This window comes from Scyliorhinus canicula, chromosome 4 (assembly GCF_902713615.1).
Source record: "Scyliorhinus canicula chromosome 4, sScyCan1.1, whole genome shotgun sequence".
Taxonomy (NCBI): Eukaryota; Metazoa; Chordata; class Chondrichthyes; order Carcharhiniformes; family Scyliorhinidae; genus Scyliorhinus; species Scyliorhinus canicula.
In genome coordinates this window covers 153,305,030-153,329,369 of record NC_052149.1, presented here as the reverse complement: position 1 = coordinate 153,329,369, position 24,340 = coordinate 153,305,030, and the positions used below count along the sequence as shown (strand labels likewise).

Genomic DNA, 24,340 nt, shown 5'->3' with positions numbered 1-24,340 from the left:
TGGGATGACGCGGGTTTTATGAGGCGCCTGTTGGGCCTCATTCCGGGTCTGGAGGCAGGGGGCCTGATCATGGGGGGGGACTTCAATACAGTGCTCGACCCTGGGCTGGACAGATCGAGTTCCAGGACGAATAGGAGGCCGGCAGCGGCAGAGGTGCTAAGGGGGTTCATGGAGCAGATGGGGGGGGTCGACCCTTGGAGATTTGGCAGGCCAAGGGCGAGGGAGTATTCTTTTTTCTCCCACGTCCACAGGGTGTACTCCAGAATAGACTTTTTTGTACTGAGCAGGGGGCTGATTTCGAGAGTGCAGGACACGGAGTACTCGGCCATTGCGATTTCGGACCATGCACCACACTGGGTAGAGGTAGAACTGGGGGAAGCACGGGACCAGCGCCCGTTGTGGCGCCTGGATGTGGGGCTGCTGGCGGACGATGAGGTGTGCGGAAGGGTCCGGAAGGGCATTGAGAGATATCTGGGCACGAACGACACGGGCGAGGTGAAGGTGGGGGTAGTCTGGGAGGCCCTGAAAGCAGTGATCAGAGGAGAGCTGATCTCCATAAGGGCACACAGAGAAAGGAAGGAGAGGCAGGAGAGGGAGAGACTGGTGGGGGAACTTATAGAAGTGGACAGGAGATATGCGGAGACACCAGAGGAGGGGCTGTTGAGGGAGCGGCGCAGTTTACAGGCCCAGTTTGACCTACTGACCACTAGGAAGGCGGAGACGCAATGGAGAAGGGCACAGGGCGCGGTCTATGAGTACGGGGAAAAGGCGAGCAGGATGCTAGCACACCAGCTGCGCAAGCGAGATGCAGCCAGAGAGATTGGGGGAGTGAGAGAGAAGGGAGGGAACGTAGTGCAGAAGGGGCAAGAGGTGAACGGGGTCCTCAGGGATTTCTACAGGGAATTGTACCGGTCTGAGCCGCCCAGGAGGAGGGGGGGAATGGAGAACTTCCTCGATAGATTGAGGTTCCCAAAGGTCCAGGAGGAACGGGTGGAGGGGCTGGGGGCGCCGATAGAGCTGCAGGAGCTAGTTAAAGGGATAGGCCAGATGCAGGCGGGGAAGGCGCCGGGGCCGGATGGGTTCCCGGTGGAATTTTATAAGAAGTATGTGGACTTGGTGGGTCCAGTGCTGGTGCGAGCCTTCAATGAGGCGCGAAAGGGGGGGGGTTCTGCCCCCGACAATGTCACAGGCCCTGATCTCCTTGATCCTGAAGCGGGACAAAGACCCTGTACAGTGCGGGTCCTACAGGCCTATCTCCCTCTTGAATGTAGATGCCAAACTGTTGGCAAAGGTCCTGGCAACCAGAATAGAGGATTGTGTGCCAGGGGTAATCCATGAGGACCAGACGGGGTTCGTAAAGGGACGACAACTTAACACAAATGTCCGGAGACTGTTGAATGTGATTATGATGCCAGCAGTGGAGGGGGAGGCTGAGATAGTGGTAGCACTGGATGCGGAGAAGGCATTCGATAGGGTGGAGTGGGAATACCTGTGGGAGACGCTGGAACGGTTTGGGTTTGGGGAGGGATTTATCAAGTGGGTGAAGCTGCTGTATTCGGCCCCGATGGCGAGTGTGGTTACAAACGGGAGGAGGTCAGAGTATTTTGGGCTCCATCGAGGTACCAGGCAGGGATGCCCCCTATCCCCCTTACTATTTGCATTAGCGATCGAACCGTTGGCGATGGCACTGAGGGGTTCAGGGGGGTGGAGAGGACTGACGAGGGGAGGGGAGGAACATCGGGTATCACTCTATGCGGATGATTTGTTGTTATATGTGGCGGACCCGGAAGGGGGAATGCCGGAGGTAATGGAAATACTAGCGAAGTTTGGGGACTTTTCGGGATATAAATTAAATGTGGGTAAAAGTGAGGTCTTTGTGATACACCCGGGAGATCAGGGGGAGGGAATTGGGCGGCTCCCCTTTAAGAGAGCAGTAAAGAGCTTCAGGTACTTGGGGGTGCAGGTGGCAAGGAACTGGGGGACCCTCCACAAGCTGAACTTTTCAAGGCTGGTGGAGCAGATGGAGGAGGAGTTCAAGAGGTGGGACATGGTACCGCTGTCGCTAGCAGGGAGGGTGCAGTCAGTCAAAATGACGGTCCTCCCGAGGTTCTTGTTTCTGTTTCAGTGCTTGCCCATCTTTCTCCCCAGGGCCTTCTTCAAGAAGGTAACTAGCAGCATTATGGGCTATGTGTGGGCACATGGCACCCCTAGAGTGAGAAGGATTTTCTTGGAACGGAGTAGGGACAGGGGAGGATTAGCGCTACCCAATCTTTCCGGATACTACTGGGCGGCGAACGCATCGATGGTGCGCAAGTGGGTGATGGAGGGGGAGGGGGCAGCTTGGAAACGTATGGAGAGGGCGTCCTGCGGCAATACAAGCCTGGGGGCGCTAGTAACGGCATCATGGCCGCTCCCCCCCACAAGGTATACCACGAGTCCGGTAGTGGCGGCCACCCTGAAAATCTGGGGGCAGTGGAGGCGACACAGGGGGGAAGTGGGGGGTCTGATGGCGGCGCCACTGAGAGGGAACCATAGATTTGTCCCGGGGAACACTGGCGGGGGATTCCAGAGCTGGCACAGGGCGGGCATCAGGCAACTGAGGGACATGTTCATAGAGGGGAGGTTTGCGAGCCTGGGAGAGCTGGAGGAGAAATTTGAGCTCCCCCCGGGGAACACGTTTAGATACCTGCAGGTGAAGGCATTTGCCAGACGACAGGTGGAAGGATTTCCCTTGCTTCCCGATAGAGGGGTGAGTGATAGGGTGCTGTCAGGGGTCTGGGTCGGAGAAGGGAAGGTCTCGGACATCTACAAAATAATGCAGGAGGTGGAGGAGGTATCGATAGAGGAGCTGAAAGACAAGTGGGAAGCGGAGCTGGGAGAGCAGATAGAAGATGGGACATGGGCGGATGCCTTAGAGAGGGTCAATTCGTCGGCGTCGTGCGCAAGGTTGGGCCTCATCCAATTTAAGGTGCTGCACAGAGCCCATATGACGGGGACTAGGATGAGTCGGTTCTTCGGGGGTGAGGACAGGTGTGTTAGGTGTTCGGGAAGCCCTGCGAACCATGTACATATGTTCTGGATGTGTCCGGCACTGGAAGAGTTCTGGGAGGGGGTGGTGGGGACGGTATCGAGAGTGGTGGGAACCAGGGTCAAACCAGGGTGGGGGCTAGCGATTTTTGGGGTTGGGGTGGAGCCAGGAGTACAGGAGGCAGGGGAGGCCGGAATATTGGCCTTTGCGTCCTTGGTAGCTCGGAGAAGGATCTTGATTCAGTGGAGGGACACAAGGCCACCAAGTGTTAACACCTGGTTAAACGACATGGCAAGCTTCATCCAATTGGAAAGAATCAAATTCGCCCTGAGAGGGTCGGTACAGGGGTTCTTCCGGCGGTGGCAGCCCTTCCTTGACTTTCTGGATCAGAGATAGGAACTGGAGGCCGAAACAGCAGCAACCCGGGGAGAAGGGGGGGGGGGGGGGGGGGGGGGGGGAAGGGAGGGGGGGGGGGGGGGGGGGGGGATAGCAACGAAGGGAGCACGTCAGCGGGGGGTCGCGGGCAATGACTGCCCGAGGCCATCGGCAGAAAGGGAAAAACGGTCTGGTTGCTAGACTGGTAGCGGGGGGGGGGAGGGGGGGGGGGGGGGGTGCGCGCGGGGGGGGGCGCGGGGAGGATTTTCCAGGGGGGATTTGTTGTGTTATAATTTAAAATGTAGTAGGGGTAAATGTTTGTATCGAAAAATTTCAATAAAAAGTATTTAAAAAAAAAAAGAAGTAATTGTATCTTATCAGAGCTTATGATATTTTTTGTGTTTTTCAGGCAACAGAAAAGGTCAAATGCAAAACAAACGAAATATGGTCAGTTTTTGCTTCATTACAGTATAAATAATGTCAGAGGTCAAAAGTCTCCATTGGTTCTAGGTCTTAGGCTATTTTAGTGGAGTTGGGAAAACTGGTTCTCTAGTTCAAGAGATTAGATGTTGCACATTTTTTTTAATGAAAAAGATTAAAATAAAGCATGTGGGGAGAACACCCAGTGAAGCAAAGATCATGGCATAAATATATTTGATGTAAATTGATTTTCGACTACCGATGCAAACAGTTTTCTCATCTTTGGGAGAGAAACTGGAATATGGCTGGGCCAGCAGGTTCCTTTGTTGTCATGTTATTTTCTGCCACATTTTAGCCAGAATCCAGTTGCATATTTTATGGTTACATAATATTTACTCACAGAAATAGGCCATTTGGTCCAACAGGTCCGGGCTAATATTTATGTTCCACCAACCCTCCACCCACCCACCCTTCTTCATTTAACGCCATTAAAATTACCTTCTAATCCTTTCTGCCTTATGCCATTTATCAAGCTTCATTTTAAATGAATCTATACTATTAACCTCGGCTTGGTGGTGGGTTTCATTCTCTAGGCTAAAAATAATGAGTAAATATCTTGCATTTGTTCTGATCTCCCTGCAAGTGGAAACATACCCATGTCTACCCTTTCATACTCTTTAGTACCTCTATCAGATTGTCTTTCTTCACACACCCCGGGCTGGATTCTCTGCCCCACGCGCCACATTTCTGCCTCGACCCGCCGGCAGGATTCTCCGTTATGCCATCCGGTCAGTGGGTTTTCTATTGTGGGGCAGCCCCACGCTGTCGGGAAACCCCCGGGTGCCAGCAAAACGGAGAATCCCCCCCCCCCCCCCATCTTTTTTCTACAGAAAAGTGCTCCACCCTGTTTAATTGTTCCCAAGAAGTATAATCTCACAATCCTGGTGTCATAATAAATCTTCTTTGAACTTTGTTTTCATCTTCTGTGTCCTTTTTATGCTATGGAGACTATAAATGTGCACAGTACTTTTCAAGTGCAGGCTACGCAAGGTTCTGTACAATTTTAACATCACAAGCCTACTTTTCCATTCTACCCAACTAGAAATAAACAACTTTGTTTATTTTTATGGCCTTATTACCCTTTTATATTGGCAGAGGGAAAGGCTGTATCCCAGTAATTATGCCATAAATTTTAAGTACGTGCAATCAAAGATGATATCCAAACTGGTTTTGTTCACATTTTAGATGAGCGCATCCTTAAGCAGTTCAGGGTTTTGACCGTGACAAGTTAAAACTCGACATGTTATTGGCAGGGCACCCACTTCAGGCAGTTCACATTCTCAACTTCTTATTGTCTTAAAACTGTTGAGAGTTACCAGGCTACATGGAGGAGATTAATAATGGCTACGTTCAGGAAATTGGCTTGGAGTTCTTGGCATGAACCGTTGTTTTGAGAATTGACGTGCTAACACAGCCAATGTGCCCTGGTCTCTCATTTAATTTCTCTCAATTTGACCTATCAATATCAAAAGTCAATATTTAAAAGAAAAGTTAATATGAAAAAGTGTTTATAGTTGTAATCATCTTCATATGAAAAGCTACTGCTGCCAAATGATAAAGCAGCATTATTTTTCATGTGTCTAGCGAGCTTAAAAATTGAGCGGAAAAGTAGATTTGAACTGTTCTTTCCAGTGAAATATCTTGTACGTTCAAATAAGCAGTTATATTGTTCTTCTTTTGAAAAGCCATTGGATGAACCTGGCCGAGTGCTTCATATGACAGAATTACCGAAAGGAAAATGCAAAGTGAAAGATATCCTCAAACTCGCACAACCTTTTGGAATCATTAAAAAATATTTGCTTTTAAATACCAAGAGCGAGGTGAGTCAAATAAATATGTTTTCTATAAAGGGAAATTAGCAAACCAGATTCAGTTAAATGATGCTGTAACTTTTTTTGAAAAATCTTTTTATTCTCCACATTGTCCTAGGCCCATCAAAACCTGTTCTACCAGGCTCTGATGACCGCAGCCCCACCACATCCACGTTCTGACCAGCTTAAGCTAGCCAGTGTGGAGGCCCCTGCCCAGGTCCCTTTAATTCTTTCCCCCCCCCCCAAATCCAGTCCCAAGACACAAAGTACCTACGGAAACAAATAAATCACTGCTCTTGATGGCTCATTTGCCTTTGGTTTTGGCCTCCACGCCCTATGAGACCGATCCAGTTTGTACCGGGAGGGATCTTCCCTCTCCCCCAATAGCTCCACCAACATCTGGCAAAATACTCCATCGGCCTCGAGCCCTCCAATCCTTTGGGCAGGCCCACAATCCTCAGATTGTGACACCTAGCTCTGTTTTCCAGGTCCTCCACTTTGGCTCGCAGACCCTTGTTGGCCTCCACCACACTCTGCAGGTCCTCACCCATCAAGGTGAGCTGATTGCTGTGTTGCAACAAGGCCTCCTCCACTCCCTTCAGTTTCTCACCCTGCTCCCGCACTTTGGCCGATGTCCTCGACACCGTCGCCTTCACCGGGGCAATAGCCTTCTCCACCAGCATCTTCAATGCTGCCATCATCTTCTTCCTCATCACCTCCACGTGTTTTGTGAACTGTTTTTCAAGATCCGCAGCCATCACCTCGGTCATCTTTTCTGCCGTGAACAGTGCGGCCCCACCCAGCGACCCAGCCGCCGCCATCCTTCCTGTTGCTGAGCAGACCCTTCCACTCATCAGTGAACCTTCGCTCACTCCTTCTTCACGGCGGCTTTCCTTTGGGTTTTGGACATCCTTCTTCCTTGTGTCTTCCTGCTCTTAAAATTAACGAAAAATTGCCCCTAGTTCCGAGCATTAAATTCTAAAAATCAAGCCTCGAGCAGGAGTCATCCAACATCAGGATGGTGGTAACCTGACTCTGGGTTATTTGGTTTCAAATGTATTAAAGCTGAGCTTTTAAGGCTGCACATCGGTTTGAATTGCTCACTCTTAATGAAATATTTTAATTTGTGCATTTCACTGTACTCTTTTGGATTGCATGCATATAACTGTCTTGATGACAGTATTTTTACTAGTTATAAACATGAACTTTGTTTGTAAAAACAAAATTTAGGGATTTGTGGAAATGGCTACAAATGGGCAAGCACAAACAGCAGTCGCCTTTTACAGTATGAAACCAGCAACCCTTTATGGAACGAGGGTTCGAGTGGATATGTCTCATAAATACAAGGAGATAGATTTGAAGGTAACTAAACTGGAAAATCTGTTGGTGAATATCTCAGACATATTCTCCCCCCCCCCCCCCGCCCCCGTGTTTTATCACCATTAAATCAGTACAGGAAAGGTGTAAATTCAGTTCTATGCATAATGCCTTCTGTAAATTGGTGGTGATTTATTTTCTTAGTCTTTGGCTGGGCAATGATTGAAGGCTAAACATTCAAACAACTTCAACATGACAATTAAGCTTTCATTAATTCTTGCAATTGTATGATGAATTGAATTTCAGATTGGAGACCTCCCAACCATTTTGAGTGATTTTCCCACCTGCAGGGGTTGGCTGGGCCCCGGAGTGCTTCACGCAGCTCTGGCTGCAGGTACGGGGCCCCACACTTCCAGTCGGGAGTCCACGCATGCGCACGATGGCGGCCGCCACATAGGACATGGCGGACCGCGGAGCGGACCAGAAATGTAGCCCCCCGAGATAGCGTGCGGCCACGGGTCCATGGCACCTGATCACTCCCCTGGCCGTCCATGGAGGGCCCCCCCGGTGATCGTTCTGCCCTCCCCTCACCAAGGCGGTTGCGTACTGAGTCTGCAGGCGCCACTGATTGTTTCTGATGGCTGATAGATGGTTAGAACCACGCAGTCGGGTACTCGGCCAGTTTTCCTCTAGAGAATCGCGGGGTGGGGCCTTTGCCAATGGCCCCCCTACCCCCGCCGCATAGTTCCTGCACGAGAGACTCCCGAGCGATTCTCCGGGGCCCATTCTCCGCCCCTGCGCTGATCGCGATTTCGGCTCGGAGAATCCAGCTATTTGGTCTTTAGGGATATCTTCTGATGGATAAAAGCTTCATAGAAAACCTACAGTGCAGATGGAGGCCATTTGGCCCTTCAAGTCCGCACTGACGGTTTAAAAGAGCACCCTACTAGCTCTGCTGCCTCACGGCAGCACGGTCCCAGGTTTGATCCCGACTCTGCACATAATCCCCGTGTTTGCGTGGGGTTCGCCCCACAACCCAAAAGATGTGCAAGCTAGATGGATTGACCACACTAAATTGCTCCTTAATTGGAAAAATGAACTGGGTACTCTAAATTAAAACATTTTTTAAAAGCACACTAGGTCCAATCCACGCTCTGGCCCTGTATCCCCACCCAACCTTTGGACACCAGGCGGCAATTTAGCATGGCCAATCCACCGAATTTGCACATCTTTGGACTGTGGGAGGAAACCGGAGCACCCGGAGGAAACCAACACAAACACAGGGAGAAAGTGCAAACTCCACACAGACAGTCACCCGAGGTCAGAATTGAACCCAGGTGCCTGGCGCTGTGAGGCAGCAGTGCTAACCACGTGCCATCCCAAAGTAAAAAGAAATTCTGTGAGGAAGATACTTTGAAGAGTACTTTACAAGAAGTTCACCAGTTGAATTATAATCTTTCTCTGTAATTTTTTTAAAAAAAAATCTCTCCAGAAGCAAAAGCAAGAACGGAGCGGTGGCAGGGTGGCACTCCTCCAGAACCTCCCTCCCTCTGGTTACTCAGATGCTGATATTGTGAAAATTGGTACTAGCTTTGGAAAAGTCCTTAATTACATTGTGATGAGACTCAGGAACCAGGTACAGTCATAAGTATTTTTTTTAAAGGGAGATAAGGGCTCAGTCAAAGTATTATATAATTAATCTTTTGTGGACTTCCTCTTTCCGGAGCATTGAATTCTTTTATCATTCGATTTTCTGCAATGTACCTCTGAACTGGCATTGGTATAAATTAGGGATTCAGTAAAACTCTATTTAAATTTGCCATTGGTACTATAAAAGTGTCGCTACAGATTTGCATGCTATTTCCAAGAAAGGAATATTTTGCTTATTAACTGAGATGAGTTTCTCAGTAATTGCTACTTTTGTAGCCACTGCACTTCGGGCGTTCCCCAGTGTTGTATTGGTCATGAGTGGGGGCAGAAACAATGCTCTAAAGGAGGTAATTCATCATCTAAAGGAGAAACGTGGCGGGGTGCGAGACTTTTAAAATGCATCTTCTATTTGTATATTAAAAAATAATCTTTCTATTGTCACAAGTAAGCTGACATTAACATTGCAATAAAGTTACTGTGAAAAGCCCCTCGTTCCCACATTCCAGCGCCTGTTGGCTACACAGAGGGAGAATTCAGAATGTCCAAATTACCTAACAGCACGTCTTTTTGGAACTTATGGGAGGAAACCGGAGCATCAGGAGGAAGCCCACGCAGACACAGGGAGAACATGCAGATTCTGCACAGACAGTGACCCAAGCCAGGAATCGAACCTGGGGCCCTGGCGCTGTGAAGCAACAGTGCTAACCACTCTGCTACCATGCTGCCCATTTAAAGTACATTATATGTTAATAATGTGAATGGTTATGGACAGCTTTGCATGGATTTTCTCCTGATCTATCAATATTGTAACCATCAGGCGTTTCTGGAAATGGAGTCAAAGAAATGTATGGTAGACATGGTTAAACACTACAAGAAAACGCCTTTAATATTTCGTGGTCGGAAAGTAACCGTGGATGCGTCTCAGAAATACAAGACACTTGTATTAAAAGTAAGTAATGTCTTGCTTGCATCTTCGGCATTTCCTTAATCATTCAAGATCGTGAAACTGAGATAGCTTCAATAGAAAGGCCATCTATGTGTCTTGTATGGCTACATTGTATTGTAGAATAATTATCCGTATAATTCACTGGTGGGTCTCCTTTACAAAAAACAGTCATGTGTACCATACAACATAGAATCGTGCAGCACAGATGGAGGCCATTGTGCATGCGGCAGCTCTTTGAATGTGCTATTCAATTAGTCACATTCCTCATCTCTTGCTCCATAGCCTTTTCCTTTAGCTTGTTTTTCTTTAACACTCTCAGAATCACAGAAAATACAGTGCAGAAGAGGCTCTTCATTTAATAATTAACACTAAGAATCACAGAAAATACAGTGCAGAAGAGGCCCTTCAGCCATCGAGTCTGCACTGAAACATGAAAAGGACTTAACATACCTACTACCTACCTAATCCCATTTGCCAGCACTTGGCCCACGACCTTGAATGTTATGATGTGCCAAGTACTCATCCAGATACTTTTTAAAGGATGTGAGGCAACCCGCCTCTATCACCCTCCCAGGCAGTGCATTCCTGACCGTCACCACCCTCTGGGTAAAAATGTTTTTCCTCACATCCTCCTCCTCCTGATTATCCCACCCACACACACACAACCTCCTGCCTCTCACCTTGAATGTGTCTCCTGGTGACTGATCCTTCAACTAAAGGGAACAGCTGCTCCCTATCCACCCTGTCCATGCCCCTCATGATTTTGTGCACCTCGATCAGGTCGTCCCTCAGTCTTCTCTGCTCCAACAAAAAGAACCCAAGCCTATCCTACCTCTCTTCATTACTTAAATGTTCCATCCCAGGCAGCATCCTGGTGAATTTCCTCTGTGCCTCCTCCAATGCAATCACATACTTCCTATAATCTGGTGACCAGAGTTGCACACAGTATTCCAGTTCTATACAACTCCAACATGACCTTCCTGTTTTTGTAAACTGGTGCGTTTGACAAAGGCCAGTGTCCCATGTGTCATTTTCACCACTCTATTAACCTGCCCTTCTGGCTTCAGAGATCTATGGAAAAAGAGGCCAAGGTCTCTTTGTTCCTCGGAACTTCCCAGTGTCGTGCATTGAATACTTCCTTGTCAAATTAATCCTTCCAAAGTGCATAACATCACTCTTTTTTCAGGGTTAAATTCCATCTGCCACTTACCTGCCCATTTGACCATCCCGCCCATAACTTCCTGTAACCCAAGACACTCAACCTCATTGTAAACCACCCAGCCAATCTTTGTGTCATCTGCAAACTTACTGATCCTACCTCTCACATGGTCATCTGTGTCATTTATATAAATGATGAATAATAGGGGTCCCAGCACAGATCCGCTGGACACTGTCATCACCTCTCTCCTACGACTAAGCCAATTTTGAGTCCACCGTATCAAATTACCCTGTATCCTATGTGCATTTGCCTTCTTTAAGTTTCCCATGTGGGACCTTGTCAAATGCTTTGCTGAAGTCATGTGATTCAATTTGATTCCATTAGCATTTGCATACTTCAAATCATCAAAGCTGGCTGCCTAAACGATTGTTTCATTAATTGCCTTATAGTTCTTATTTCAGTTGTAGTAATTACTGACTCTCCTGTCAACAGAAACAAGTTCTAATATGAAATCTCATACTTTTCAACACCTCTGCCATATATTCCTATAACCGCCTTCCTCTATGGCAATGGCTCTCAAAGTGGAACATTAGCTACAACTTATTGCATGCATCATCATCAGCCCATACGAGAGACTAAGCACTCATGTGACATCACACAACCAGACTAGTTCCTGCGTATGAGGCATTAGCACAAGCAGCAACAACATAGTTTTATAAGCAAGCTTTATGTTCTGTTACAATATGCAATTGTAAGCTTTGATTTTCAACATTTATGGGGTTAAAGCAAAGATGGGAATTGGCTGTATGTGGAGCAGATGCGAGACTGAAGCTCTCCAATTTGAAACGTGACATCACCTCGTTGGTGTCTTATCAAATGCAGCTCCATTTGTCCAAGTAACTCTGTAGAGTGTTTTTGCATGACAAGCGGAAACGAGTGTGATAGGACCAGTAACTGGTCCGCAGGGTCTTTTGTCTTGACTAAATAGTTTGCAGCCCAAAAAGGTGAGAACCACTGCTCTAAGGGGAAGAAGGGAATGTGAGAATTGCTGAAAAAAGAAAGTATGCTGTTGAAGCTTTTCGTCTTGCACTCATCTGCACTAATAAACTACTTTGAAGATTAAAATGTTATATTTCCCCAAAAATACTAAATAATCACATTTGCCAGGTCACCTTGATAACTGGTGAGGCTTGCAACCATTGTGTTGAAAAGTCTTTCATCCTTTATGCTCGGCAGGCATTGTTTGGCAGATCTTCATTTTTAGCTGTGAACAGAAAAGTTAAACGAGGGGTGTAGTAAGTTAGTCATGCTTCAAATGGAAATCTTCAATAGAGAGAGCAAACTTTAGCCTGATCCAGAAGGAAAGCAAACACATGGAGGATTCAGGATTGTTTTTCAAGTTAGTAAAGTGAAGGTCACAAGTGGGTAAGAAGTTGCTATTTTTTCTATTTTCATTTGATGTGAAATAGTGACCCTGCAATTTCTATCTGACTTTGTTTTGCTGGGTTTATTTTCTCAGTTCATCTTTGACAAATTGGAGAGGTTCATCTGAGAATCCCACTGTTGCAACTTTGGCTTATGCTCTCATTTAATTAGATACTAGGCTGCATAACTCTGGCCTATAAGTCTGGAATCCATTTATAGTTATGACTGACATTGTTCAACCGGAGAAATTTTCAATGGCAGACCAGAATATGTGACATTATTATGTAATATTTCAGAAACCAAGCATAAAGGTGCAAGAACTGTTGAAAGAACAGGATGAAGCAGACAGGTAAATTGTTTTGATAGTTACCTAGTTTGTCAACTTGTGATAGGTTAATAAACAGGATTGGAAAAGATTTGCTAATACCTCAACTAAAAAGTACCATGTCCAACATTGTGGCACTGGTCAGTCTAGATGATGTGCTAAATCCTTGTGTCTTCTGACTTGGAAGCAAGAGTGCGACCAAGAGTACTACCAAAATAAATACATGAACCAAAAGACTTATCTGGTTTAGTTATTCATTGCCATATCTGGTTCGAAAACACAAAGCATTATTGGATCCTGTTTTTGTTTGCTAAAACTACTATGCTAGGAATATTCTGGAATGCAAATAAGCCTCGGCTTCTATTCTCTACTGTAAACTTAAATGCTTGTCACCTCTGCCATTGCTGCCACAAAGTGCAAGGGTGGTACAGTGGTTAGCACAACCCATAGATGTGCAAGGTAGGTGGATTGAAAATGCTAAATTGTCCCTTAATTGGAAAAGATGAATTGGGTCCTCTAAAAAAAATTTGAATAAACTTGAAACATTCCTATCACAGAATCTTTACAGAGGAAGGCCACTCAGCCCATCAGGTCTGCACTGGCTCTCAAACAAAAACCTTCTACTAGTCCCACTCCCACACCTTATCCCTGTAACCTTGCACACATCTGTTTTCAGATAGCAATCTAATTCCCTTTTGAATGCCTTGTCTGACAGGAAGTTTGTTCCAGAGCTCAGTCATTCTCTGGGTCAAAAAAATCTTTCCTTGCATCACTTTTATTCTTATGACTATTTTGAGTCTGTGCCCTGACGCTTTTGCCGTTCTCTTGAGTAGGAACAGTTTCTCACTGTTTACCCTGTCCATACACCTCAGGATCTTGAATATCTTTTCAAATCTCCACTCGATCTTCTTTTTTCCAAGGACAACAGTCTCAATCTCTCCAATCTATCCTAATCTATCCAGTTCTTTATTCTTGAAATCATTTTTATGAATCTCTATTATCTATCCATTGCCTTTGCAACCTTCCTCCAGTTTTGTGCCCAGATTGGATGCAGCACTCCAAATTAGGCCTAACTAGTGCCTTACACAAGTTCAACATCATCTCATTCTCTTGTACTCAATGCTCCTTTAATAAAGCTTAAGAATCTATTGTTCTATTAATTCAATATTATTATCTCAACTTGCCTTTCTGTCTTCAATGACTTATGTGCAGATGCACTAAGGTCCCTCTGTTCCTGCACCTCCCTTAATTTTATGCTATCTCTCCAAATTCTTCCTGCCAAAATGAATCACCAGCGCTTCTCCGCATTGAACTTCATCTGCCACTTGTCTGCCCAATCCGCCAATATGTCTAAGTCCTTTTGAAGTTCAAGACTATCTTCATCACAGTTAACAATGTTTCCAATTTTTGTTATTGCAAATTTTGAAGGCATGCCCTGAACACCACAGTATAGGTTATTATGTATATTCAGGAAGAACAAGGGTCCCAACACTGCCACCCTATCTGCCAAATCTGCCAGTTCACTCCTTTGTACCTCATTTTGCATCTAGTTTCTCTGAGGTCAACTTGCCCGTAAGGCCCACCTCCTATTCCCTCGACCCTATTCAGATTAAACTGCTCAACGTGCAAATTCCTTTCCTTGCTGCCATGTTAGCTAATATTGTTTAGTTTTTTTAAATTTAGATTACCCAATTATTTTTTCCAATTAAGGGGCAATTTAGCATGGCCAATCCACCTACTCTGCACATTTTTGGGTTGTGGCGGCGAAACCCACGCAGACACGGGGAGAATGTGCTAACTCCACACAGACAGTGACCCAGAGCCGGGATCGAACCTGGGACCTCAGCGCCGCGAGGCGGTTGTGCTAACCACTAGGCCACTTAGCTAATATTGTTAATGGTACTCTGTCCCCCCATGTACTGTCTTGGCACTCCATGCTAAAATCCCTCCGGTCAGGTTTCTGCTCTTGCCACAGTACTGAAACGGCTCTTCATCGGAGTCACTAATGACAACCTATGTGACTGTGATAGAAGGTAAACTTCCCCTCGTCTTTTGAACCTGTTTGCAGCCTTCAATATGGCTATCTTCCAGCTTCTGACGCACGAGATGTATTCAAGCCAGATGGTGTAATACAAAACACGACATAGATCTTTTCCTTAAGAGTTTAATAGCAGGATGCATCATTACAGATCTCTGTCTCCCAACTACCTAGCGAGCTGACTTTCTTTATATGTGCACTCAGCCTTAATGTCCACTCCCTGTGTATCTATTAACAAAATATGCAACCAACCATTAACATCCACTTCCATCCAGCTAGGTGGGACTATACTCACCCTGGTTCAATTCTTATTTATCCAGTCATAGCTAAAGAATTATCTTTAATGATTTCTCCTCCACACCATTAGCTCTGGTGGATCTCTAGAATCTACCTGTGGCTCCCTCCTCCTCACTTGCATGCTGCACTTGATGACATCATTCAAAATGACATCATCAATTTCTACATGTATGCTGATGATGCATAGCTTTACCTTGCTGCCACCTCTTTCGATCTTTCTCCTCTAAATTGTCACACTGCGTATCCAACTTGTCCAGCTCGCCTATCACTGGTTGCTGATCTAAATTGGTTTAAAAATATCATCCTTGTTTTCAAATCCCTCTATGGCAGCTCCCTTTCTCCAAAATCCCCTGCAGCCATTACTACCCTGTGATGTCTGTAGTCCTCCAATTCAGCCTCTGGCGCATTGCCAATTTAAAATAATTTCATCATTGTCCATTGCCAAGGGCCAAAGCTCTGGAATTCCTTTCCTAAACCTTTCTGCCTTTGCACCTTTTAAGTTGTTCCTTCATACTGCCTCGTCATCTGTCCTAATATTTATTTCATTGTCTTGGTTGCATTTTGTTGATAATGCTCCTATGAAGTTTCTTGTGATGCATTGCTGTGTTGCTACATAAATACAAGTTGCTGTTTTCTACGTCTTTCCTTTCCACTGCTGCTCATTATTTTGTGCAGTGAACTTCTTCTGTCTTCCTTCTAATGCTACTTTGAACCAGCTGAGTGAAGTGTGCAGGAGCAGCATAGCTGGCAGTTCAGTGTCTTTGTGTCCTGTACCCTCATTTCTTTGGATCGGGGAAGATGTTTGCACTTCGGATGAGACCAGAAGCTTGAGTGCATGAATTGAATATTAAAAACAGGAAGTGATGGGCATGCACACCAGGTTTAGCAATACCTGCAGAAAGAAAAACTTTTCTGTTCACATTGCTGGTCAGTCACCTTTCGCCTGAGTTTTTAGTTCAAATTTCCAGGATCTAAAATAGTTTGCTTTTGGATTGAATGTGATGTTCATCCTTACTATACATTGTTCAAGTATGTTATTACCCAATTCATTTTTTCCAAATAAGGGGCAATTTAGCGTGTTCAATCCACCTACCTTGCACATCTTTGGATTGTGGGGTTGAAACCCACACAAACACGGAGAGAATGTGCAAACACTGCACAGACAGTGATCCAGAGCCGGGATTGAACCTGGGACCTCAGCGCCGTGAAACTGCAGTGCTACCACTGCGCCACGGTGCTGCCCAGTTCAAGTATATTATAATAAACCATTTTTAAAAATACATTTGGTAAATAAGTTCCGCAATTATTTTGTGGTTGTTGAATCAGTAAAAGTTGTTTTCCTCTCAAGTTTGAAGAGCCCTGGCTCCCCAATATTCCTCATTGGTTTATTGTGACAAATCCAATTGGAGAAGTATGCATATTGCATTCATAATGTCAGGATGTACATTGAGCATTTAAGCTTTGATAATGAATACTAAATATTAATAAAATAGCTGTACTGTGTACGGTAATCACTGTGGTAGTCAGAATTCCTAGCTACAGAAGGAAGCTTTAACATGAATAATTTCACATGTCAGACTTCACAAATATTTATGCTTCACATTTTCTGCATAAGCGATCAACATTTTGCAGCGGTTGTTCGGCAGCACGGTGCCACAGTGGTTAGCACTGCTGCCTCATGGCGCCAAGGTTCCAGGTTCGATCCTGACTCTGGGTCACTGTCCGTGTGACGTTTGCACGTTCTCCCCATGTTTGCGTGGGTTTCACACCCTCAACCCAAAGATGTGCAGGGTAGGTCGATTGGCCAGGCTAAAATTGCCACTTAATTGGGAAAAAATGAATTGGGTACTCTAATTTTTTTTTAAAATTACATTTTCAGCACTTCATTCACGATTTAATTTGGTGCTGAATGGCTAGCAAATGCCACAATTATATAGAAATGGCATTTAAGTTGCATAAAAACTTATTCTGCTTTTATTTGTTTCTATGAAAATGTCTGAGTAAAATATTTTTAAAAAACATTTGTCAAACAAACCATCTCCAAATCTGCCTTCCGTTTTGATCTGGAATGTTGGATGCTAAAATACAAAACTTTATATATATATTTAAATTATAGAGACTTTAAATCAGAAATAAAAAGTTACTTGAAAGGTCCTCAATTAATTTGGCATAATTGGCAGGCGTATTTATAAGAATATCTAATTTCTCTTCTGAGGACAGAGTTGGGTAGAACCAGAGAAATGGTATAAAAAGGCTTTTAATACTGTTAGTCTTCAGATTACTATTTTATAGCTCCTTGCAAATTGGGGATTAATGTTCGAGATGCTGTTAGGTGGATTGGCTATGCTAAATTGCCCGTAGTGTCCTAAAAAGTAAAGGTTGGGGGGGGGGGGGGGGGGGGGGGGGGTTTGGTTGGGTTACGGGTATAGGGTGGATACGTGGGTTTGAGTAGGGTGATCATTGTTCGGCACAACATTGAGGGCCGAAGGGCCTGTTCTGTGCTGTACTGTTCTATGATTCTATGCTGTAAATGTGAGGAGGTGGATGAAGATAAAGTACAGAAGCTGAGGTTAACATTATATGACATGGTAGTCATGTTTGGTATTTATGGGGCAGCACGGTGGCCTAGTGGTTAGTACAACCGCCTCACGGCGCTGAGGTCCCAGGTTCGATCCCGGCTCTGGGTCACTGTCCGTGTGGAGTTTGCACATTCTCCCCGTGTCTGCGTGGGTTTCGCCCCCACAACCCAAAAATGTGCAGAGTAGGTGGATTGGCCACGCTAAATTGCCCCTTAATTCAAAAAAATAATTGGCTAACCTAAATTTAAAAAAAAAAAAAATGTTTGGTATTTATTTCACCAATTATCTTGACGTTCGTTCTGGAGTTGCTGTGTCTTGGTACAAATCTGGTTCCACAAGTACTGCGTGACTTTTGACAAAGTATTTAATTGTCGGGAGTGTAACAGCTAAGGCCAATTCTGTCCTCATCCATATATTGTCAGCAGTGCCAAGCTGCAATATGTATTGAGGAAAACTAGGTCCAATTCCAAAGCATAGGCTTGTTTTAATATTTTGTTTCTTTTTTTGAAGAAAACGGCGACGTTCCCGCAGTCCTTCCTTTAAGAAAAAGTTACCTAGCAAATCAAAGAACCCCCCTAAAGCTGATGGAGAAAAGGGAGAGCAGAAAACCTCTGAAAATTCTCCTTCAAAAGAAGTTGGGAAAGAGAATTCTGAGGGAGAAGACAAACAAGAAATGAAGTCAGAAGAAAAGGAGGACGTTTTAGAAGAAGGAGCTATTGCGGTTATTGAGAGTGATGCAGAACTTGCTGAAGAAGGTGGTGTTGAGGAACTGGGAAGTGGAGAGTCAGAGGATGAAGAAGCTGACCAAGAAGCTTTGCAGCAGGAAACAAAGCATGCACTGAAAGTAACTGACTCCATAAAACCAGATTCCAAAGGAGATAAGGAAACAAATGTGCAAAACACAGCAGAAACAACCGAGAAGGGAAAAGCACAGGTATATTAATACTCATTTTTTTGGCTGTAAGTATGATGGGCAGCAATGAATTAAGGATAATGTTTCCTAAATTAAAATTTTCTGCTTTTTTAAGCAGGTACCAATAATTCGAAGGAGTAAACGACACGAACAAGCGGCATCCCGGGTAATTTTCCTCACTTAGCTTTGTAGCTATATATTTTATTAGTTTTTTTTAAGTGATAGCTTTTATCCATTTCTCGGTAATTTGGCAATATCGGACGATCCTGGTCTTTTGTTTTTACCCTAGCTGTAATGTATTGGCCTTCCATTCAAAAAAACACCCGAAGTTTAAATTTTCAGCATCAGACCATATTAAAGCAATTCTTGGCTAGATGACAGATTTAAGAAAAAATTTAAAGCTCTGTTGCATCATACTGTGCATGTGCCTTGCTACAACTGGCGAAAAGTTCTTGATGGCTGTCGTAAATAACCACACGGAATGCTTTATAACTTCATGATCATTTTTGTATTTTTACAAAATGTATTTTTATGCCGTGTTGCGTGGGTTTCGCCCCCCCCCCCACACCCAAAGATGTGCAGGTTAGGTGGATTGGCCATTCTAAATAGCCCCTTAATTGGAAAAAATAAATTGGGCACTCTAAATTTATTTTTTTAAAGTGTATTTTTATGGTAAAATGTAACTGCTTTTTATTGATAAAATAGATCATAATGAATGTTAGTAATCAAATATTAGCTGAGAAGCTGAAACTTTTTTTAAAAATTGGAAGCAGTGATACAATACTTTGATGAAGATAAAATGATAACTACGCATGCATGGGAAAAATAGATTCAGTATACATGGTGCAAACCTATTTACCAAGCTAAATAATCACAAACCACAAACTTATCAAAAAGTTAACATACAAAATAAGAATTTTTTTTAAAACAAAACCAAAAGACCCTTACATATTGACTACAGCTTAAATCAATGTCCTCCAAATCAGTGGAATTGTACCTGGCTGACTTGGGAACATTATATTCAAGCTAAAGATTTAGTAGTCTTCCCATTCCTTTCATTAAAATTTGCATCAAGTTACCTGCTTGGAATTTAAAAAAAAAACAGATTTAAAAACAAAAAATGGGTAGTACCCAATTTTTCCCCCAATTTATGGCCAATTTAGCGTGGCCAATTCACCTACCCTGCACATCTTTTGGGTTGTGGGGATGAGACCCACGCAAATACGGGGTGACCCTGGGTCGGGGTCAATCCTGGGTCCTCAGAACAGTGAAGTCTGTTTCTATGATTTCTCTTGCACAAATAGTTACATAGCTCCTCAATTCCTAGTTTGAGTCTTGAGTTCTACTCCATTTACTACTAAGTATCCCAGTTGTGCGAATATACATGGTCACGAATTAACTTTCCTACTCATCCTATAATTGCTATTTTTGTGGGATCTTAAATATCTTTTAATATTGAAGTACAAACACAAGAAATAGTGTCTTGAATTGAAGTACCTTCATTTTAATGCTCCAAATCTGATTTTGGTTACCCAAGCTATTCAAGAATGGTAATAAAGGGACCAGTCTTGTCTTTTTAAGAATTTGGAAAAATGTGCCATATTTAGCCAGATACTTGGATTTTTAAATGCATAAAAGATGGCAATGGGACTCAAAGTCACTGTTTAAAATAAACAGCAATTTAAAATAGTGTCTCATGAAGTATTGCCTCAGAACTTTGCCTCAATAATTCTTCAGAATAATTATTTGCAAACGGGTGTTTTCAAAAGCAGAATTTAATATCTCCTTGGCCTATCATCTAATTGTGGAATCACAAGGTAGCAATCCTGTTGTGAAACATGAAACATCAAAAGAACGCTTTGTTTTTTGAGCATTTTTATTTAGTTGTCATTTTGAAAACCATGAGCCAGGTTTTGTATCTCGTGTTGACTTTTTCTCCAGTGTCAACAAAAAATTGGTTGTGTTTTCATGAGCCTTCAGCCTTGTAACAGGATCAATTCAGTCTTTGGTTGTCAGTTAAAGGATGATGGATATATATTATTGGTGCTCGGTCAGAATTGTCTGAATCTATTTCAAACAGTATCATCAATATCACTTACATTAAAAAAAAGCTGCTGTTTTGTTTTACTTTCAACACTCATTTACAGAGTGCTTGAAACTTTATATTTGATATGCTGTTTATTCCTGTAGGTACTGCTTAAATCTGATTGTTAAAGTATCCATTAATAAAACCAAATATCCCATATTCTTTAAGTCTTCTCAAATTGTGCTATCAACTGCACAGATCTATGTACATACACCCATATACGTCTCAGCTCCTGCATCCCATTTAGTCATACTGTTCAATTTACAGATCTTCTCCTCATTATTCCTACCAAAGTGTATTACTTGGCAGCTCTGTGTTAACTTTCATCTGTGTCTGTCCATTTCACCAGTCTGCTTATATCCTCCTGAAATCTGTTATTATCCTCATTGTTAACTACAGTTTTCACATTTTCTAGCACCTGCAAGCTTTGAAGTTATGCCCTGTATACCCAAGTACAGGCCATTAACATAGATCAGAGTGATGGTCAAAATATTAATCCTGGGGAACACCACTGTGTAATTCCTTTCAGCCTGAATGACAGCCATTTACCATTACTCTATGCTTGCTGTTTCTTAGCCATTTTACTACCCATTCTGTCGCTTTGAATCACAAAGTTATAAGCAGCATTAAAGTCAGTTATGCAGTACTGTCCCAAAGTTTAGAACATGGCATCAACTGAATATGGCTCATCAACCCGATCTGTTTATTGTTTAAAGAATCCAATCAAATTCGCCAACCATGATATAACCAGTAACAAATCTGTACTTTTATATATGGTTATATTTTTCCAAGTGCAAATTAATTTGGGTTGACTTGTTGTCTCTAAATGTTTCTCTATCATTAACTTTAGGTTTACTGGCTTGTAATTGCTAGTTTTATATCCTTTTTTAATAGATGTGTAACATATGCAGTCTTCCAGTGCAGTGACCCCAATCACATTTTCAAGGAGGATTGGAAAATGGTGACCAGAGCTTCAGCAATTTCCACTTTTCCTTTCCTCAGTAACCTAACAGACACCCTTCCCAACAGGATGACATTTTCCTACTTTTGAGGACTTCCCTTTTTGAAAGACTACCTAACTTTTGATTCTCTACGAGCATTACACTTTTGCAATTTCTGTTTATAAAAGTCTTTTGCGTTCTCTTATGTTCTCTGTTGCACAGTACGGTAGCACAGTGGTTAGCACAGTTGCTTCACAGATTCAGGGTCCCAGGTTCGATTACCCGGCTTGGGCCACTGTCTGTGTGGAGTCTGCACGTCCTCCCCGTGTTTGCATGGGTTTCCTCCCACAGTCCAAAGATGTGCAGGTTAGGTGGATTGGCCGTGCTAAATTACCCTTGGTGTCCAAAATGATTAGGTGGGATTACGGGAGATAGGATGAATGCATGGGCTTAAGTAGGGTGCTCTTTCCAAGGGCCGTGCCGACTCGATGGGCCGAATGGCCTCCTGCACTGTAAATTCTATGATTCAGTGAATTTATTCCCATACTGTTACTTTCGCCTCATTCTTTTTTAAAATATTTCTTCTGCGCTTTACTACATTCTAATTAGTATTGTATTCTGAACCTACGAATTGTCACAAGCCTCCTTTTCCCGTCATATTTTAACAATCTTTAGTTATCCGGGGATCTCTAGTTTGGATGCCCTTACTTTCCCCCTCATGGGAATGTGCCTACTCTGTACCTGAATCATCTCCCCTTTGAAGGCCCCAGTTGTTCAATTACTGTTTTACTGACCAATGATTCCTGTTGACATGGGCCAGATCCTCCTTTCTTTCTTGCTGAAGTTAGCCCTTCTCCACTTAAGTATTTTTATGTTTGATAACTATTTCCACAGCAACTTAATGAGTTTTTGGTTTGGATAAAAATACACTGTCAAATAGGTGAGAATTTTATGATGGAAAAATAGGTCGTGCAAAAGGCAACTGCCAGCTAAAATCATGGGATTTCTGTCTTCAGTGTGCTAGGAATGTTTTGACAAATGTATTAATTTTTTTCATAATTGTGAGATAAAAGAGGACTTTATGAAAATCTCTGAATTCCTATAGGAACTAAAAGAAGAGTGCTTTCCTGAAAACATTGATGAGTTTGTTACTGTTGATGAGGTGGGTGATGTCGAAGCTGGGAGCTTAGATCTAGAAGATCTGATGTCTTGTGAAGATAACAATAGTAAAATAGAAAATGATGATGCTGATGCAAGCATTCAAACAGAGAAATCCGAGGACACCAGTGAACAAAAAGATGATGATGTGAACAAAGCTAAAAGAAAGCGAGGCCGGAAGAGGGGCAAGAACATCCGAACTAAAAAAGCAGAACAAGGTGACAAAAAAGATAGTAGTGAAGAAACTGAATTGAAGCAAGTTGGAGATGAAATTGTTGAAAATAAGATGGGTGGCGATGAAAAGAGTGATAAACAAGAAGAGACTACTTCATCCTGCATAGAACCAGAAAGTAAGCGTGCTCGTTCACGATCTCCGACTCCAGATGCGTACCGACTTGGACCATATCAGCCCAACAATCCTGTAGGTAGGAAAAAATTGCACTTTGATTAATTTTTACAAATGTTGAATTTTATTGTACAATATTTTCAAGACAATGCTCAAGTCTGGTATGTATTTTTAAAATTTTTTTAAATAAACCGCATTCACAGAATTGTTATGGCGCAGAAGGAGGCCATTCAGCTCATCATGTCCACGTCGGCTCTCCAAATGAACATTATGACCCCAGTGCCATTCTGCTGCTTTTTCCCCATATCGTTGCATATTGTTATACTCAAATAATTGTAGTGGGTTAGCCCTGCTGCCTCACGGTGCTGAGGTCCCAGGTTCGATCCCGGCTCTGGGTCACTGTCCGTGTGGAGTTTTGCACATTCTCCCGTGTTTGTGTGGGTTTCGCCCCCACAGCCCAAAGATGTGCAGGATAGGTGGATTGGCCATGCTAAATTGCCCCTTAATTGGAAAAAACTGAATTGGATACACTATAATTATCTAATGCTCTCTTGAACGCCTCAATTGAATCGAGTACTCCGAAAGCTAGTGTTTGAAACAAACCTGTTGGACTTTAACCTGGTGCGTAAGACTTCTTACTGTGCTCACCCCAGTCCAACGCCGGCACCTCCACATCATCTTTGGGTTGTGGGGGCGAAACCCACGCAAACACGGGGAGAATGTGCAAACTCCACCCGCTCAGTGACCCAGAGCTGGGATCGAACCTGGGACCTCGGCACCGTTAGGCAACAGGGCTAACCCACTGCGCCACTGTGCTGCCCTTTTCTGTATCCATCTTACCACCTCACCTCTGATCCCGTGTGACTTCACCTTTTGTACCAGTCTGCCATGAGGCACCTTGTCAAAGGCTTTACTGAAGTCCATGTTAACAATATCCACCGCCCTCCCCTCATCAATCATCTTTGTCACCTCAAAAATCTCGGATCTAGTTAGTAGGGCATGACCTCCCCTTCACAAAGCCACGCGTATGAGTCCATTTGTTTCCAAATGGGTATAAATCCTGTCCCTGAGAATTCACCAGCCTATAGTTTCCAGGATTATCCCTGCTACCTTTCTTAAACAGCGGTACCACATTAGCTATTCTCCAGTCCTCTGGGATCTCACCTGTAGCCAATGAGGGTACAAAGATGTCAGTCAAGGCCCAGCAATTTCCTCCCTTGCTTCCCTCCGTATTCTGGGATAAATCTTACCTGGCCCAGGAAACGTATCTACCGTAATATCTTTTAAAAGACCCAATACCTCCTCCTTTTTGATGTTGGCATGATCCAGACTGTCCACGCACCCTAACCAAGAATCAACTTCCACAAAGCCCCTTTCTATCTTAACTGAAGTTTCTCACCCCCCAAACTATTCTTAAAAACCTCTCCTGCACTCTCAATGCATTCACATCTTTCCTATAGTATGGT

The 24,340-nt window shown here is 43.8% G+C and overlaps 1 protein-coding gene across 4 annotated transcripts in view; it reads left to right on the top strand.

Annotated features, from left to right (window-relative positions):
* Window positions 1–24,340, top strand: part of LOC119965094 (matrin-3-like) — a 69,294-nt gene that overhangs the window by 38,496 nt on the left and 6,458 nt on the right. The window contains exons 6-14 of one of the 4 annotated variants that reach the window (XM_038795380.1): window positions 3,813–3,850; window positions 5,569–5,703; window positions 6,925–7,056; window positions 8,507–8,647; window positions 9,479–9,610; window positions 12,488–12,540; window positions 17,941–18,364; window positions 18,459–18,509; window positions 22,476–22,953. In XM_038795380.1, the coding sequence (XP_038651308.1) occupies window positions 3,813–3,850; window positions 5,569–5,703; window positions 6,925–7,056; window positions 8,507–8,647; window positions 9,479–9,610; window positions 12,488–12,540; window positions 17,941–18,364; window positions 18,459–18,509; window positions 22,476–22,953 (1,584 nt within the window). Of the gene's footprint in view, window positions 1–3,812; window positions 3,851–5,568; window positions 5,704–6,924; window positions 7,057–8,503; window positions 8,648–9,478; window positions 9,611–12,487; window positions 12,541–17,940; window positions 18,365–18,458; window positions 18,510–22,475; window positions 22,954–24,340 lie in introns of all 4 variants that reach the window. The other 3 variants (XM_038795378.1, XM_038795379.1, XM_038795381.1) reach the window with 3 other exon arrangements.